Below are 19,306 nucleotides of genomic sequence, written 5' to 3' on the forward strand. Positions count from 1 at the left end.
CTCTGTACTATTTTGCACTTGATTGTTCTTCGCTGTCACTAGCCTTTTGCAATTCATGCATTAGACGCAGATCCCTCTACATCTCAGACCTTTGCAATCTCTCACAATTTATATATTATTATGTTTTTTTTTATTCTTATCTGCTAAAATGGGCAATTTCATAATTTCCCACATGATGCTACATTTTCCAGAACTCACTTAACCTATTTTAATCTCTTTGTATAGTCTCCTTACATGCTCTTCACAACTTACTTTCTTACCTATCTTTGTGTCATCAGCAAATTTAGCAGCCATTCCATCCATCCCTTCATCCAAGTCATTTATATCAACTGTAAAAGGTCAAGGATCCAGCACGGATCCCTTTGGATCACCACTCATTTTTGCAAACCAGAAAATGACCCAATTATGCCTACTCTCTGTTTCTTGTTAGCTAGCCAACCTTCTATCCGTGCTACCATGTTACCTCCTATGCTATATTTTTTTATTTTCAGCTTTCACCTCATCAAATACCTTCTGAAAATCTAAGTACAGTATATCCATTGGTTCCTCTTCATCCACAGCTCATGTTAATTGTTCAGAGAACACCAATAAATTGGTTAAACATGATTTCCCTTTCACAAAACCATGTAGAGCCTGCCTGATTACCTTGAACCTATCGGAATGCCCTGGTACAATACCTTTTTAGCTTCTAACATTTTCCAGATGACAAATGTTAAGCTAACTGGCCTGTAGTTTCCTGAGTTCTGTCTCCCTCCCTTTTTAAATAGAGGTGTTACATTTGCTCTTTTGCAATGCAAAGAAAACATCCCTGAATCGAGGGAATTTAGGAGAATTAAATGCATCAACTATCTAACTGGAACCTAGCATGAAGTCCATCGACACTCAGGGACTGGTCAGCCTGCAACCCCAACAATTTGCTCAGTACCACTTTACTGATGATTGTAATTTTTTTTGAGTTCTTCCCTCCCTTATTTACAGCTATTTCTGGAATGTTACTTGTGCCCTGTATAGTGAAGACCGATGCAAAATATCTGTTCAATTCATCTGCCATCTCCTTATTTTTCATAATTAATTCCCAGACTCACTTTTTACAGGACCCACTCACTATGTTAAGTCCTTTCTTTTTTAAATAACTCTCTTATCCATATTTATATTTCTAGCTTTTCTCGTGCTCAATTTTTTCCCCCTCTTTGTTAATCTTTTAGTCATTCTCTGTTGTTTTTATATTTTGTACATTGTGTGACCTGCCACCCCTCCTTGCAGAATCATATGCTGTTTCGTTAAGTTAGTTGCTATGTTTATTTTTTTAGTTAACCACAGATGGTGGGTCCTTCCCATAAAATTGTTCTTACTTGGTGGATGTATCTATTCAGTGTATTCTGAAATATCCCTTTAAAAGTCTGCCACTGCACCTTATTGACCTATCCCTGAACATAATTGGTCAGTTCACTTTAGCCATCTCTGCTTTCACGCCCACATTATTGTCCTTATTTAAGTTTATGATACTAATCTTAGAACCTCTCTTTTTCCCTTCAAACTGAATGTAAAATTCAATCATATGATGATGATGATCGCTGACACCCAGAGCATCTTCTCTGAGGTCATTAATTAATTCAATCTCATTGCACAATACCAGGTCTAGTATATCCGGCTCTTTGGTTGCCACCAGCGCAAATGGGCTGAATAGGTGAAGAGTGGAACTTGTGCCTATCATTGTAGGGATATCCTGCCCTCGGCACATTTGTTCCAGCAGTGTCATGAGCACATTAATGGGCGCTGGGAGGTTCTGTCTTCGTGCTCCAAAAAGGCAGCCACCAATGATGGAATGCTCCCCTTCCTTCCCACCCTTAAAAAAAAATCAGGTTGCCCACTCGTCTGCCCATGCCAAACAGTTTATGCCATTGACAGTGCATTATTGGAGTCACTTGGCTTGGTAGCAAGCCCAGTTGATACTCGATTATCTATTTAAATATAATGGGCAGGCTGTTGATTTCAAAGCCTGTCCACCCTTGTGTTTTAGGGGCGAGTTTGGTGTTGGGAGGAATGTGGTGGGTTGGGTACCCGTCTTATTGTACATGCTCCCCTGCCGAAAACATGCCCGGTGGGTCACAAAATGCAGCCTATGATCTTCCAAATTGCTAAATATCAGTTGAAGTCACAATCTTATTTAGTTGAGGGAAAAGAATTAGTGTAATAAGTACACCCATATTAATTTGCATATTAATTTGAAGTCATTTCATTTTTTCAGGTTGCTTAAAGAAATTGAGGATAAGATTCTGGAAATTCTCTCATCCTCAGAAGGGAATATCTTGGAAGATGAGACTGCCATAAAGGTTTTATCTTCGTCAAAGGTTCTTGCCAATGAAATAACCCAAAAGCAAGCTGTAGCTGAGGAGACAGAAAAGAAAATTGATGCTACTCGAATGGGCTACCGACCTATCGCAATACACTCTTCCATCCTATTTTTCTCAATTGCTGACCTTGGCAATATAGAGCCCATGTACCAGTATTCCCTGAATTGGTTTATCAACCTTTTTGTCATGTCTATAGAAAATTCTGAAAAATCTGACGATCTATCACAGAGGTATGGTAAAACTTGGTTTAATTTTGAATAATTAAAAAAGATATTGGGGAAACGTTAACTTTTGGAAGATCAGAAAACTGATGGCATTTCAGCAGCTGATTGTCACTTTAGATTGATGTCAAGGAAAATTGAACAAATTGTTTAGCATGCAACTGATTTAATACCATCAATTTTCTGTTCCTGCCCAAGTTTGAAATTATCCCAATTCGTTTGCTGCATCTAATTGTTTCTTAATTGATTCCAGGATTTCGCCACCATCACTCGGCTTGAAAATCCACTCCCAAGTGTTGATCATTGTACACTAAGAACTTCCTGATATCGGTGTTAAATCTACCATCTATTAGTTTGCACTTGGATCTTTCTGACATTCTCCCATGCTTTTGTTAAAGATTAAATTCCAGATTAATCTTTTAAATGGCATTTACTGTATTACAAATATAATAAGATCACTTTTCAGATGCTACTTTTCTGGCTGAAGGTTTATCCTGCCTTTCACCATTGGTAGGATTTTCCTTCTGGGATTGGGAAGCTGTTATCAGGACCGTTTCCGGGTACAGACACCACCCCAGGAGCAAAGAAATTACTGGGCCCTATTTTTAAGGGAGTCAGACTGTTAATTGGGTGGAGGGAGGGTTGGGCACCAATTAGGAGCTGGGGGGGGGGGGGGGGGGGGGGGGACAGTATTACTATTGCTGCGATTTTACTCATTGCTTTATCAGGCACGAAACAGGAAAGATAGAGGGTTGGAACTAGGGGGCAGCACTGGCGGTCCTCCTTGAAGCAATGAAGGCGAGCAGGAAGGTGCTCCTTCCAGACAATGATGGGAAAGGGCACTCTTCCAAACAAGGCAGGTGTGGAGAGATATTGCAGATGAAGTGCAGTTAGGAGGAACAGTGTCCAGTTCCAGAAGAGGTTCAGTTACCTTCTTCATATTGGCAAGGGTGAAAAGGGTCAAAAACCAAAAACTCTGGCAGAGCCACCCAAAGTGTGACCTCCACCTACATGTCACCACCGGAAGTTTCTGAAATGTGTACTTGATGGAAATTGTTGATTTTTCTTGTGCGATTGGTAGTAAAACCTACGGGAATAATAGCAATTTAAATGTGTACTTGTGTTTTTTAATGTACATGCTTTAATATGTAATTTATCTCTCAATATCTTTTAGGTTGAAGATCCTTGAAAAGTATTTTACGTACTCATTGTATGTGAATGTGTGCCGATCGCTCTTTGAAAAGGACAAACTGCTGTTCTCATTTTGCCTGACGATAAACCTATTGAGGCACGACGGACTGGTCAGTCCTTTATTTTTTAATACTAACCTTATATATGCGGAAGTTATACTTTAGGAACATGCTGAAGTAAAATTTAAGGCAATTATAGTATTTGTTTTGTTTCAATCAGCATTCCTGTAAGAGATTATTATTTTTTATGCACAGCTGTGAAGAAAGTGACATTTATTTTTCAATAGTCTCAAAAAGCTTTTGTTCCTGTAACATGGCATTGCTTTTGTAAAACATTTGCCATGCAGCCCCATGGTGGTCATTTCAAATCCCAACATATGATTCTTTTTAGCATGCAAGACCTTATCGCAAGTATTCTGAAAGTCTAAATAAATCACATCCACTGGTCTCCCTGGTCAGCTCTACTAGATTTGTCAAGCATGATTTCCCTTTCGTAAATCTATGCTGACTTTGTCTGATTATGCAATTGTTTTCCAAATGCTGTGCTATGAAATCCTTCATAAATGCATTCTCGCAACTTCCCTACTGCCAACATTAGTCTCACTGCTCTATAATTCCCTGTTTTCTCTCCATTTGAATAGCGGGCTAATATTAACTACCGTCCAATTTGTAGGAAGCATTCCAGAGTCCAAACAATTTTGGAAAGTGACCACCAATGGATCTATTATTCCTAGGGCCACTTCCTTAAGTACTCTGGGATGGAGAATCGCGGATGGGCGGCAAGAATCCTGCCCCGCCGCCGGCTGCCGAATTCTCCGGTGCCAGTTTTCGGGCGGGAATCACGCCACGCTGGTCGGGGGCTGTTCGCAGCGGCCCCTGGCAATTCTCCGGGCCCCGATGGGCCGAGCTGCCATGTGTTCCTGGCCAGTCCCGCCGGCGTGAAATGGACATGGTCCATCCCAGCGGGACCTGGCTTGGAGGGCAGCGAGCCGGGTCCTCGGGGGGGGGGGGAGATCCAGCCCCAGGGTGGGCCTCCACGGTAGCCTGACCCGCGATCAGGGCCCACCTATATGCGGGTGGGCCTGTGCCCGGGTGGGCCTGTGCCGTGGGGGCACTCTTTCCCACGCGCCGGCCTCCATAGGACCGGTGCGGAGAAGAAGCCCCCTGCGCAAGTGTCGGAAGCACACCTGTGGTTCTGCGCATGCACCAACCCGTGCCGGCCCATGGCGGCCCTTTGGCCGCAAGAATTCTGCAACTTCCGTACAGCCTGATGCCGGAGTGTTAGGCGCCGCTCTTGGCGCTGGAGTCGGGCCATCTGGCCAGTTGCGGCAAAATCTCGCCCCATATCTTTACTAATACTGATTTCCTTTAGCTCCTTACTTAAACTAATGTTTCTCAGAATGTCCAGTGCATTATCCATGTCTTGCTTTGTGGAGACAGAAGCAAACTACGAATGGAGTTCCTCAGCCATTGCTTTGTTCCCCATTATGAATTCCCCTGGTTCTGATTTTAAAGGGGTCTGACTGGCACGGTAGCACAGTGGCTAGCACTGTTGCTTCACAGTGCCAGGGTCCTGTGTTCGATTCCCAGCTTGGGTCACTGTCTGTGTGGAGTCTTTCTCCCCGTGGCTGCTCTGGTTTCCTCCCACAAGGGCAGCACGGTAGCATTGTGGATAGCACAACTGCTTCACAGCTCCAGGGTCCCAGGTTCGATTCCAGCTTGGGTCACTGTCTGTGCAGAGTCTACACATCCTCCCCGTGTGTGCGTGGGTTTCCTCCGGGTGCTCCGGTTCCCTCCCACAGTCCAAAGATGTGCAGGTTAGGTGGATTGGCCATGATAAATTGCCCTTAGTGTCCAAAATTGCCCTTTGTGTTGGGTGGGGCTACTGGGTTATGGGGATAGGGTGGAGGTATTGACCTTGGCTAGGGTGCTCTTTCCAAGAGCTGGTGCAGACTTGATGGGCCGAATGGCCTCCTTCTACACTGTAAATCCTATTATTCTATGATTCTATGATAATACTATCTCTAATTTATCTTGTAAACCAAGGTTTGGCCACAGTTCCCTTTTTACTCTTGTGCCAAATAGGAATAAACAATTTTTGGGAGTTCACCTGTTCGTTCCTTGAATGTTACTATTGTCCCTCCATTCAGTAATGCTTCCCAGTTCATCATAGCCAACTCATGCCTCGTACCATCATAGTTACCTTTATTGAGATTCAGGACCCTGGTCTCAGAATCAACCAACTCACCACCCACCTTGATAAAGAATTATATCATATTATGTCACCCATCCCCAAGGGGTGTCTCACAACTAGATTGCTAACTAATTCTTTTTCATTGCACAATACCCAGTACAAAATGGCCTGTTCCCTTATGATTCCTCAACATATTGGTCCAGAAAACCATCCCGTTTACACCTCAGAAATTCTTCTTTATTGTACTGTGACTAATTTGACTCACCCAATCTATATGCAGATTAAAGTCAGCCACAATCACAGATTTTCCTTTATCACATACTTCTCTGATTTCCTGTCTAATGCTGTTCCTAACATTACCACTTCAGTTTGGTGGTCTGTATACCACCCCTACAAATGTATTTTGCCCCTAATGGTTCTTAACTCGACCCATACAGATTCCACATAATCTGTGCTAATATCTTTCCTCAATATTTTATCAATATCTTCTTTAAATCAACAATCCAATTCCATCATCTTTTTCTTTCTGTCGTCCTTCCTCAAAACTGAATAGCCCTCAATGTTTAGTTCCCAGCCTTTGTCACCTTGGAGTCATATCTCCGTTATCCCAGCTATATCTTATGTTCCTCCCCTGGTGCTATGAATTTGTCTGCTGCTGTTATTCCTTGAGAGGTCATTCCCCTCAACAATACACAGAATGGCATATCTGTTTTGCAGGGGAACAACCACAGGAGATTCCTGCACTGCCTACCTAGTCTTCTTGCTTTGACAAGTGGTCACGCATTCCCTTCCTGTCTGTGGAGTCTGAGTCTACAATGTGATCACCTCTCTATACATGCTGTTCATAATACTATCTGCCTCACGGATGCTCACCTATGTCCCCAGATGCTGCTCCAGCTCCGAAGCTCGGGCTACCAAGAGCTGCAGCTGGGACACTTGCTGCACACATGCTGGTATTGGGAACTGGATGCGTTCCTGGCCTCCCACATGAAGCAAGAAGAGCAGACCATGGCTTGGAGTTCTGCTGCCATGTCTTACCCCTTTAAGTTAAATTGATTCATTCAATATCAAGCAATACCAACTAGGGCCCATCTTCTTCACTCTTTTATCATAATAGAATATATTTCTCATAAACAATGAAGTCTTAACAATTATAACCAACAATAGTAGTAAGTACCTACCCAACTGTCTCACCCAAACAGCTGTTTAGGTTTCCTCAGGAGATTTAAACTTGCACTCCGCTCTTTCTTGCAGTCTTTTAACTACCTGGATCTGCTCTTAGATTCACTTTTCCTTTACTCCTTTATCCTCCCAGCTTTGTTCCCTCTTATCTTATTTCGTTATTTAATTTGCAGCTATTAAAAGACAGTCCCTAATATCAATTACACACAAACCAATCAGCTTACCTCTTCCCTGTGACGTTGCTCTAGGATATTTCAAGCTCAGCGTGCTGTCTGAACAGTGGCAGCAAGTGCATGGCTCTTCCCCCTTCCAAAGGTGAGTAATGGTCCTGAACCTCACATTCCCTTTATCCTCCACTTTCAGAAGAGTGTCCCTCACAGGCCGCACTCCACTTCTTGAAGAAAATTTCCAAGGAAATTTGTATTCAACTAAGTTATGCCAAACCGTGAATATGCAGGAATTTCCTGGAACATTTGTACTGCTTCTAAGGTATATCTGCTGAAAGCTTCAGCCATTCATTTATATTCCGGCTTTGTCAAATGAGCTCTGCAGAGAGTTGTGTAGTCAGCTCCTGTTGCAAAATCGCAGAACAAATTGGCGTAAACGCTGACATATAGATACATAGAAGATAGGAGCAGGAGGAGACCTTTTGGCCCTTCGAGCCTGCTCCGCCATTTATCACGATCATGGCTGATCATCCAACTCAATAGCCTAATCCTGCTTTCTCCCCATAACCTTTGATTCCATTCACTCCAAATGCTATACCTAGCCGCCTCTGGAATATATTTAATATTTCAGCATCAACTACTTCCTGTGGTAATGAATTCCACAGGCTCACCACTCTTTGGGTGAAGAAATGTCTCCTCCTCTCTTTAATCCCCAGACTATGACCCCTGGTTCTGGACACACCCACCATCAGGAACATCTTCCCTGCATCTACGCTGTCTAGTCCTGTTAGAATTTTATAAGTCTTTATGAGATCCCCCCTCATTCTTCTGAACTCCAGTGAGAACAATCCTAACCTAGTCAATCTCTTCTTATATGACAGTCCCGCCAATGCTGGAATCAGTCTGGTAAACCTTCACTGTACTCCCTCGAGAGCAAGAACATCCTTCCTCAGAAAAGAATACTAAAACGGCACACAATATTCGAGGTGTGGCCTCACCAAGGCCCTGTATAATTGCAGCAACATATCCCTGCTCCTGTACTCAAAACTTTTCGCAATAAAGGCCAATGTACCATTAGCCTTCTTTACCACCTGCTACACCTGCATGTTTACCTTCAGCGACTGGTGCACAAAGACATCCCGGTCCCGCTGTACACTCCCCTCTCCCAATTTATAACCATTCAGGTAGTAATCTGCCTTCCTGTTTTTGCTTCCAAAGTGAATAACCTCACACTTATCCAAATTATACTGCATCTGCCATTGATTGTCCCACTCACCCAACCTGTCCAGATCATGCTGTAGGATTCCTGCATCCTCGTCACAGTTCACCCTCCCACCCAACTTGGTATCGTCTGCAAACTTTGAGATGTTACATTTTGACAAATGAAAAATGAAAATCGCTTATTGTCATAAGTAGGCTTCAAATTAAGTTACTGTAAAACACCCCTAGTCGCCACATTCCGGCGCCTGTTCGGGGAGGCTGGTACGGGAATTGAACTGTGCTGCTGGCCTGCCTTGGTCTGCTTTAAAAGCCAGCTCTTTAGCCCTGTGCTAAACCAGCCCCTAAATAATAAATAATAATTGCTTTTTGTCACAAGTAGGCTTCAATTAAGTTACTGTGAAAAGCCCCTAGTCGCCACATTCCACGCCTGTTCAGGGAGGCCGGTATGGGAATTGAACCCACGCTGCTGCCACTGTTCTACATTACAAGCCAGTTGTTTAGCCTGCTGTGCTAAACCAGCCCCTATTTTGTTCTCTCATCACAATTTGTTCCCTCATCCAAATAATTAATATATTGTGATTAGCTGGGGTCCCAGCACTGATCCCTGTTGTACCCCACTAGTTACTGCCTGCCAATTTGAAAATGACCCATTAATTCCTACTCTTGGTTTCCTCTCTGCCAACCAGTTTTCTATCCACCTCAATGCATTTCCCCCAATCCCATGTGCTTTAATTTTGCACAATAATCTCTTATGTGGGACTTTGTCAAATGCCTTCTGAAAGTCCAAATACACCACAATGAATGGCTCTCCCTTGTCACTTGTACTAGTTACATCTTCAATGAATTCCAACAGATTTGTCAAATATGATTTCCCCTTCCTTCCTACTCTGATTGATCCAGTCACTGCTTTCTAAATGGTCCACTATAAAGTCCTTGATAATGGATTCAAGAATTTTCCCCACTACTGATGTTAGGCTTACTGGTCTATAATTCTGTCTTTTCTCTCTACCTCCCTTTTAGAATATTGGAGTGACATTATCTACCCTCCAATCTGCAGGGACTGCTCCAAAGTCTATGGAATCCCAGAAGATGACAACCAATGCATCAACTATTTCCACAGCCACCTCCTTAAACACTCTGGGATGCAGATTCTCAGGCCCTGGGGATTTATTCGCCTTCAATCCCATCACTTTTCGCAGCACTATTTCTCTATTAATGTTGATCTCCCTCAGTTCTTCCCTCTCACTCGCCAAAATGTCTGGTATCTGATTTGTGTCCTATTTTGCGAAGACAGAACCAAAGTATGTATTCAATTGCTCAGCCATTTACTTGTCGCTTATTATGCATTCCCATGTATCTGTCGGTAGGGGGCCTACTTTTGTCTTTATCAATCTCTTTCTCTTCACATATCTGTAGAAATTCTTAGTGTCAGTCTTTACGTTCCCTGCAAGCTTACTTTTGTACTGTATTTTCCCCTTAATCAATCCCTTGGTCCTTTGATGAGTTCTAAACTGCTCCTAATCCTCAGACCTATTATTTTCCTTAGCCAATTTGTATGCTTCTTCCTTGGATTGGATACTATTTCTAATTTCCTTTGTAAGCCATGGCTTGGCCCTCTTACCCTTTTGCTTTTGTGCCAGACAGGAATGAAAAGTTGCTGCACCTCCCCCGTGCGTTCCTTGAATGTTTGCTTTGTCTATCCACTGTCATTCCTTTAAGTGACTCTCCCCAATCTATGAAGGCCAATTCACATCTCATATCTTCATAGTTTCCTTTATTAAGATTCAGCACCCTAGTCTTCGAATCAATTACTTCACTCGTCATCTTAGAACATAGAACATAGAACAGTACAGCACAGAACAGGCCCTTCGGCCCTCGATGTTGTGCCGAGGCATGATCACCCTACTCAAACCCACGTATCCACCCTATACCCGTAACCCAACAACCCCCCCCCCCCCCAACCTTACTTTTTAGGACACTACGGGAAATTTAGCATGGCCAATCCACCTAAACCCGCACATCTTTGGACTGTGGGAGGAAACCGGAGCACCCGGAGGAAACCCACGCACACAGGGGGAGGACGTGCAGACTCCACGCAGACAGTGACCCAGCCGGGAATCGAACCTGGGACCCTGGAGCTGTGAACCATTGATGCTAACCACCATGCTACCCTGCTGCCCAATCTTGATAAAAAATTCTATCATGTTATGGTGGCTCATCCGCAAGGGGTATCGCACAGCCAGATTGGCAAAGATTTCCTTCTCATTACACAGTACCCAGTCTAAGATGGCCTGCTCTCTAGTTGGTTCTTTGATATATTGTTCAAGAAAACCATCCTGTATACATTCCAGGAATTCTTCCTCTATGGCTTTGTGGCTAATTTGATTTGTCCAATCTTTGTGCAGATTAAAATCACCCATGATCACCTTTATTCCCTATTACATGCATCTCTAATTTCTTGTTTAATGCCATTCCCAAACTTACCACTGCAGTTTGGGGGTCTATATATGAAACCCACTAATGTTTTTTGCCCTTGGTATTTCTCAACTCTTCCCATATAGACTTCACATTGTCAGAGCTAATATCCTTTCTCACTACTGTGTTAATTTCCTATTTAACCAGCAGTATCACGCCACCACCTATTTCTTTTATGCCTGGCCTTCCTAAATACTGAAAACCCTGGGACATTCAGGTCCCATCCCTGTTCACCCTGCAGCCCATGTCTCCGTAATCCCATTTCTATCATACCCATTTAAATCTATCTACACGATTAGTTCATCTACTTTATTGCAAATGCTCCATGCATTAAGGCACAGAGCCTTTAAGTTTGCCTTTTCACATTTTTTGTCTTCCGCTCAATATTTTTTCTGTTGCCCTGTTTGAATTTTGCACCTTTCACTTTTCTTATTCCCTTTTCAATCGTATGTATGTGTCCTTGTCTCTGACTAATTAGGTTCCCCTCCCCCTGGCATACTAGTTTAAACCTTTCCCAACGGCACTAGCAAACAACCCCCCCCTCAAAGAGGACATTTGTGTCAGTCCTGCCAAAGTGTAGTTCGTCTGGTTTGATATGGTTCCATCTCTCCCAGAGCCGGTTCCAATGTCCCAAAAATCTGAATGCCTCCCTCCTGCACCATCTCTCAAGCCACACATCTATCCTGTCTATCCTGTCATTCCTACTCTGACTAGCACATGGCATTGGGAGCAATCCTGAGATTACTACCTTTGAGGTCCTTTTTAGTTTAGCTCCTAACTCCCTAAATTCAACATGTAGGACCTCATCCCGTTTTTTTACTTTTTCATTGGTGCCTATATGCACCACGACAGCTGGCTGTTGACCCTCCCCCTTTAGAATGTCTTGTCGCCGCTGAGACATCCAGGACCCTTGTACCCAGGAGGCAACATGCCTTCCTGGAGTTTCATTTGCGTCCACAGAAACACCTGTCTACTCCCTGTACAATCGAATCCACTGACACTATAGCTGTTCCACTCTTTTTCCTGCCCTCCTGCCCAGCAGAGCCAGCCACGGTGCCATGAACCTGGCCACTGCTGCCTTTCCCTGGTGAGTCATCTCCCCCAACAGTATCCAAAACTATATACCTGTTTTGGAGGGAGATGACTGCAGGGGACCCCTGCACTGCCTTCCTACTCTTCCTCTGCTTGTTGGTCACCCATTTCCTATCTCCCTCAGTACTCTTTATCTGTGGTGTGACCAACTCACTCAACATGCTATCCACAATTCCTCCAGCATTATGGATGCTCCAATGTAAGTCAATCCACAGCTACAGAGCTGTCAAGCAGTCTAACAGGAGCGACAGCTGGACACCGTTCTTGCACGTGAAGGAGCCAGAGACAGTGGACGTATCTCCGAACTCCCACATTGCACAAGAGGAGCACAACACAGGTCTGGGATCTCCTACCATGTCTTAAACCTTAGGTTAACTGATACAACTACAATGCCCCCCCCCCCAAAATACGATAAATGAAACTAAAAGAAAAACTACTTGCCAATCACCACTACTTACCAGATAGATTGAAATTTAGCAGGTCTCCGGCTCTGCCCCTGGAGACTTACCAGTCACTTATCTTCCTTGTAGTGTCAGTTGCCAGTTTCTCCTCCTCACAGTTCCACCTAACTCCAAGCGCACTCTCACTGCAGACAAGGCAGCACTGAGCAGATTCTGCTTTTATAGGTTTTAAATTGAAATGCCCTGGAACTGGTTTGAACCAGTTGAATATTTAACTAACCAAACATTACAGTTGAAATGAAACTCAGCTGACTCCTGTTTCAGAAATTCAACTTTTAATTACCCAAACTAAATAGCTAAATTACCTAATTAAAGACCTAATTTAGCTATAATGGGGTGGATTCTACATTGCCCGATGCCGGTAGCAGGCCTCCCGATCCAGCAGAGAATGAAGTGTCATCTGAATCGGCGGCAGGCGGCAGTCCCATTCCGATGCTCCGATGACCACCGTCGGCAGCTACAAACTACACGCCCCTCACGGGCTGGTGGATGCAAATCAGTGATTTGCACCAATTTGCATCTAATTAATGGTCTGGAAGCCTGAGTCTTCTTTCCCCTCCACCACTCCGTTATGCACTGATCCCCACACCAGGAATTGGTGCAGGTTTTCCCAAGTTTTCACAAGTGTGGCCCTGATGCCACAGGGAAATCAGTGCATAATTGAATTGCCCCCAAAAGTCCATCGGTAGGCCCCCCTCAATGCAAAGCCTGCCCCCATCTGATCCCCCCTTTCAGACCCCCACATCAGATCCCTCATCAGTGACCTCCAATCAGAAACCTCCAACAGAGACCCCATCAAAGATGTTTGCCTGAAAGCTGAAGAGCAGTCCAGGCAATAGAATGAAAAAAATCACTGCATTTTCATTTACCCTTCCCTAACATCTGCTGCCTCAGACAAAGGTATTTAAAGCAGCAGGTATTACATATGTCAGAGCCTTCCTTGAAAACCAAGTACACTTCAAAGGGTTTCAAATCCCTTGAAAGCCTTTAGAAATGCAAATATTCCATTCAATGTCATACAGCAATCTATTGCATTGGTCAGTGATTGCAGTTTTATTATTCCAGAGACAGGTGGATTGTTGATCTATCTTTTCCTTCATGCTTGAATGCATTTCCATTACCCTACTTTGATACTAACCACAATGTTTATCAACACCCTTGTGAGGATTGGCAGCTCCTCAACACATCAAAAGCAGCTAAGTGCTTTCACCCCAGTGAAACAACATTCCTTTTTTTTCTGAGTTCTTTGCCCTTTACCACTTTCCCTTATTCCTTTTTTATTGTGTAAATGTACTGGGGCTACATAGCAACCCCCCATCTTGCATTTTGAATGTGTGTAAAATAAACTAATTCCCTAATTTTACCCTATCTTTAGTTTGCTATCGGGTTATTAATAGAGGATTGCATCACTCTAAAACTGAGAGGTTGGGGACAATATGCTATTGGTTATAAATAGGAAAATCAAAAATGAAAAACCACCTTTCTGTTTACAAATGGGTGGTGAGGGAAGAAATCAGGACTGCTTGAAATCAAACTCCCTCTTTTCCATACCAATATACCCACTACAAAAAGAAAACAAAATGCCACACCTTTCAGTGAACAATTGCCTTGTGGAAACATTGTATTGTTATTATTTTACTCGAGTAATGTTAATTAGTTCACAAACACAATTGGATAACTGTCATTTCTAAGTAAAGGAAATGCAGAAAATTACTTCCCATCACATGAAATGAAATGAAAATTGCTTATTGTCACGAGTAGGCTTCAATGAAGTTACTGTGAAAAGCCCCCTAGTCGCCACATTCCGGCGCCTGTCCAGGGAGGCTGGTACGGGAATTGAACCGTGCTGCTGGCCTGCTTGGTCTGCTTTAAAAGCCAGCGATTTAGCTCAGTGAAATGTTGCTAAAAGTTCAAACTGAAGCAATGTTTTCCCTTGAGCTGTGCTTATTTATGTTTTGAATCGGATTGCATACACATTCAGTCTATTAATACTAGCTTTATCTTCAGATTGATGATGAGGAGTGGACATTTTTACTGACCGGTGGAATTGGCTTGGATAACCCTCACGTGAACCCAACTGACTGGCTTCCTACAAAGTCTTGGGACGAGTTCTGTCGCCTTGATGAATATCCAGCATTCAAGGGTATCCGGAGGGAGTTTAACATTATGATAGACGGATGGCAGGCTGTGTATGACAGCTCAGTAAGTTGGGAGTGGCGCAGGACAATTATGAGATTTTTCAAAATTAATGTGTCCACTTTCAAAGTTTTTTTTTATCAGTATGGCTGGATTCTCCAGTTCCCCAGCCACATGTTTCTTGCAGCTTCCGTTCTCTGTCAATGGGATTCTTTGCTTGTCAATGGTATTTCTCTGTGAAGCCAGGTGCTTGGTGGATTTCTGTGAAATGCTGCTGGGACACCTGCAGGAGGGGGCGCAGGAACAGAGAATCTCAACCGCTGGAGAATTCAGAGCTACATTAATTATTTATCTTGTGATGGAGACATTTGAATACTGCTCAGATTATTGGTATTTGTCAAATTATAAATGATATACAAAGTAACACACTGCGGTGATTTTTTTTTTTGCAAATGACAGTTCACCAATATATTGTGCAACATAATTTGCTATAGAATGTTTAGATCAAAACTTGACATAAACCTTTCAGTAGCTCAGCTGTTTTGAGAAAAGAAAACTATTCAGACCATGCAGTGTTAAGTTTAATATTTGACTGATAATATTTTATATATGTGATTACTGACTGCCACAGCATATAAATCATATAACATTAATGGAATGTGTTAGTGTTATCTTTGTAGTCTCTTAGTATTTGGGATGAAGGCCTATCCACATAGAATATATGGCAGCACAGTGGTTAGCACTGTTGCTTCACAGGGCCAGGGTCCCAGGTTCGATTCTCGGCTTGGGTCACTGTCTGTGCGGAGTTTGCATGTTTTCCCTGTGTCTGCGTGGGTTTCCTCCGGGTGCTCCGGTTTCCTCGCACAAATCCCGAAAGACGTGGTTGTTATGTGAATAGGACATTCTGAATTCCCCCTCCGTGTAGACGAACAGGCGCCATAGTGTGGCAACTAGGAGATTTTCATATAACTTCATTGCAGTGTTATGTAAGCCTACTTGTGACACTGATAAAGATGATTATTATATTGAAGTTGGATTCAGTCAATATGCTTGAACTGGATAGCTGAAACATCGGTCTTTCCTTTTGGATCTAAAATGTTGCTTTATATTTTTCAAAAACTCTTGTTAGATCTTAACATAGAACATACAATGCAGAAGCAGGCTATTCAGCCCATCAAGTCCGCATCGATCCACTTAAACCCTCACTTCTACCCTATCCCCATAAACCAATAATCCCATCTAAACTTTTTGGTCACTAAGGGCAATTTATCATGGCCAATCCTCCTAACCTGCAGGTCTTTGGACTGTTTCCCGGAGGAAACCCACGCAGACACGGGGAGAACGTGCAGACTCCGCACAGACAGTGGCCCAGCGGTGAATCGAACCTGGGACCCTGGTGCTGTGAAGCCACAGTGCTACCCACTGTGCTACCGTGCTGCCCTTGTAGAAGAGGAGTTTATAGTTTGGCTGCTATATCCATCATCTATTCAGCCAAACTTTCATATAGGTGAAATTATTGAGGGCAATTCGGCAGTTTCTTAGCTGAGTATTTCCAACGTTGTAATGATGCACTTTGAAAGACTTAATTTGTGAATACAGCAAAGATTTAATAATACGAAAACAGCAGCCTCTTGGCTACACTTGGCTCCCTATATGTAGAGGACTCTACCCCCTGGGTGATTACCCACTCTGAGTTCCAATTGGACCCCCAAGCCAGGTGACCCTTACTCTGCTGCGTTACCCTTAAATGGACAATCACCACAAATCACCACATCCCCCTCCCTTTAACACCTTTATACAATCTTCAATAACTAAGTTACTCAGTCCTAAATTCTAACTAAGCATTGTATGCGAGTTGTACAATTATAAATTTAGTCTTTGTTGGGTTTTTCTGTTTCTCGTCGAGCGGCGTAATTCTGTAGTCTGAGATGCTGCCACAGGATCAACATTAACAGAAACTGTAATAACGGGTACTGCTTCTGGCACAGGCAGTTCATTACTATTTGCTTCTACAGAAACATCAGTTATCTCTATCAGGTCGATCAGATACTTCGGTGCTTACGGGTTCGAAAACATTTCTGATGGCAACACTGACTGCTGGAGTATCTCTCTACTCCTCGAGTGATTCACATGTTTATGAATGATTTGCCCCTCCACACCAACTTGGTATGACAGAGGTCCGGTCTTAGAGACAATAATTCCAGGGATCCAACTTAATTCACTTCCGACATTTCATGTTATGACACCATATCACATTATATACTTAATATGGGTTATTTTTTAAGTTGCAGTGGTGATGACTCATTGGTGAGATCTTGAGGCTTGTGTGTTTAAACATAAAAACGCTTTTATTAATAGGCTTTTGCTATGTATAGTTCCAAATATAGTCTTGTATGGAGCTTTTCCATGCAGGCTCTTGCTGCTTACCGTGATCGTTCCTAGACTGACCATGTGACTACATACATCACTCTGTGGTCGTGCCACTCTCCAGTCCCACATTGGCCCTTGTTCTGCTGAGCACCTTACATTATAATACATGCAGACACATATCATCACAATACAACAATGTCTCACATCTTGACAGTTCTTTCACAATCTTGGGCTGTCACGTGTGAAGAAATCGTCATGGTACTCTTTCTGGTACTTAGGTCATGTGATACAGTGCCTTCTCTTTCCAGCATTTCAATTCGGCATCTTTTTCATCGACCATTTTATCATATTGGTCCTTGTGCTTTTCTATTAGTGTGACCGTTTCAGCAATCTTGTTCTGGCATGTAACCTCAGTTTCCTCATCTGTCTGAATTGCAGATTCTGCTGTCAATTTTAATGTTTTTACCCCTTCAATTAATTTCTCTTCTTCAAGCTCTTATTCACCTGATTCAATTATTCTCTGGACTAGTTCTTACTTTCTAGTTGTTTTTTATGGAGTTCAGCTTATTCTACATTGTCTCCTTAATTTCTCCTTCTTAACATAATTTTGTAAATTTTTGCAACATTTTTTCATGTTTTCTGTCAGTCGTTTCATCTTGTTCAATTGTCTTCTCTAGAACTTTAATTCCTTTTGCTGATTCCTTTTTATGTTCAGTAATTTCTAGTTTATTTTGAAGTTTTCAATTTCTGCATTTCTTCTTAGGATGTATACATTTCAAAAATGGAACCTTTTATTACCACTTAATTTCAACCTAAACCTTTTGGCTTCACTATTGGTCAGGTCTCCTTCTGGGGTCTTTCATTACCCTTTGTCTGGGGGTTTTCTTTCCCCTTGCTCTGTGGTCTTTCACATCCCACCTTATGCAGTCTTTCATTGCCCTCTTTTTGGGGTCTTTCAGTGCCCTTCTGGGCTCATTCATTGCTCTCATTAGAACATAAGAACTAGTAGGCCATCTGGCCCCTCGAGCCTGCTCCACCATTCAATGAGATCATGGCTGATCTTTTGTGGACTCAGCTTCACTTTCCAGCCCGAACACCATAACCCTTGATACCTTTATTAGTCAAAAAACTATCTATCTTTACCTTAAAAACATTTAATGAAGGAGCCTCAACTGCTTCACTTGGCACGGAATTCCATAGATTCACAACCCTTTGGGTGAAGAAGTTCCTCCTAAACTCAGTCCTAAATCTAGTTCCCCTTATTTTGAGGCTATGCCCCCTAGTTCTGCTTTCACCCGCCAGTGGAAACACTGCCCGCATCTATCCTATCTATTCCCTTCATAATTTTATATGTTTCTACAAGGTCCCCCCGCATCCTTCTAAATTCCAACGAGTACGGTCCCAGTCTACTCACCCTATCCTCGTAATCCAACCCCTTTAGATCTGGGATTAACCTAGTGAATCTCCTCTGCACACCCTCCAGTGCCAGTACGTTCTTTCTCAAGTAAGGAGACCAAAACTGAACACAATACTCCAGGTGTGGCTGCACTAACACCTTATACAATTGCAGCATAACCTCCCTAGTCTTAAACTCCATCCCTCTAGCAATGAAGGACACAATTCCATTTGCCTTCTTAATCACCTGTTGCACCTGTAAACCAACTTTCTGTGACTCATGCACTAGCACACCCAGGTCTCTCTACACAGCAGCATGCTTTAATATTTTATTGTTTAAATAATAATCCTGTTTGCTGTTATTCCTACCAAAATGGATAACCTCACATTTGTCAACATTGTATTCCATCTGCCAGACCCTAGCCCATTCACTTAACCTATCCAAATCCGTCTGCAGACTTCCAGTATCCTCTGCACTTTTCGCTTTACCACTCATCTTAGTGTCATCTGCAAACTTGGACACATTGCCCTTGGTCCCCAACTCCAAATCATCTATGTAAATTGTGAACAATTGTGGGCCCAACACGAATCCCTGACGGACACCACTAGCTACTGATTGCCAACCAGAGAATCTTCTGGGGTCTTCCGTTGTCTTTGTCCTATGGTCGTTCATTGCCTTCCTTCTGGGGTCTCTCAGTGCCCTCCTGGGGTTTTTCGACATCAGTCTTTCAGTTCCTTTTATTCATCTTGTAACTGTCCATCTTTTCTGATTCTACATTACTTAGGGCCTGGCAATACCTCAAACGACCAATTTGCCCAATGAGAGGCATTCAGGTGAGTACTTTTTT

General features: G+C 42.9%; 1 protein-coding gene across 2 annotated transcripts in view; it reads left to right on the plus strand.

Annotated features, from left to right (window-relative positions):
* dnah7 (dynein, axonemal, heavy chain 7) overlaps window positions 1–19,306 on the plus strand; it is a 498,762-nt gene that overhangs the window by 377,759 nt on the left and 101,697 nt on the right. Inside the window, exons 50-52 of one of the 2 annotated variants that reach the window (XR_005459743.1) lie at window positions 2,249–2,584; window positions 3,750–3,876; window positions 14,565–14,700. Coding sequence is in view for 1 of the 2 variants with exons in the window: in XM_038789116.1 (XP_038645044.1) it covers window positions 2,249–2,584; window positions 3,750–3,876; window positions 14,565–14,759 (658 nt within the window). In the remaining variant the exon portion in view is untranslated. Of the gene's footprint in view, window positions 1–2,248; window positions 2,585–3,749; window positions 3,877–14,564; window positions 14,760–19,306 lie in introns of both variants that reach the window. The other variant, XM_038789116.1, reaches the window with a different exon arrangement.

The sequence above is a fragment of the Scyliorhinus canicula genome, chromosome 2 (genome assembly GCF_902713615.1).
Source record: "Scyliorhinus canicula chromosome 2, sScyCan1.1, whole genome shotgun sequence".
Classification (NCBI taxonomy): Eukaryota; Metazoa; Chordata; class Chondrichthyes; order Carcharhiniformes; family Scyliorhinidae; genus Scyliorhinus; species Scyliorhinus canicula.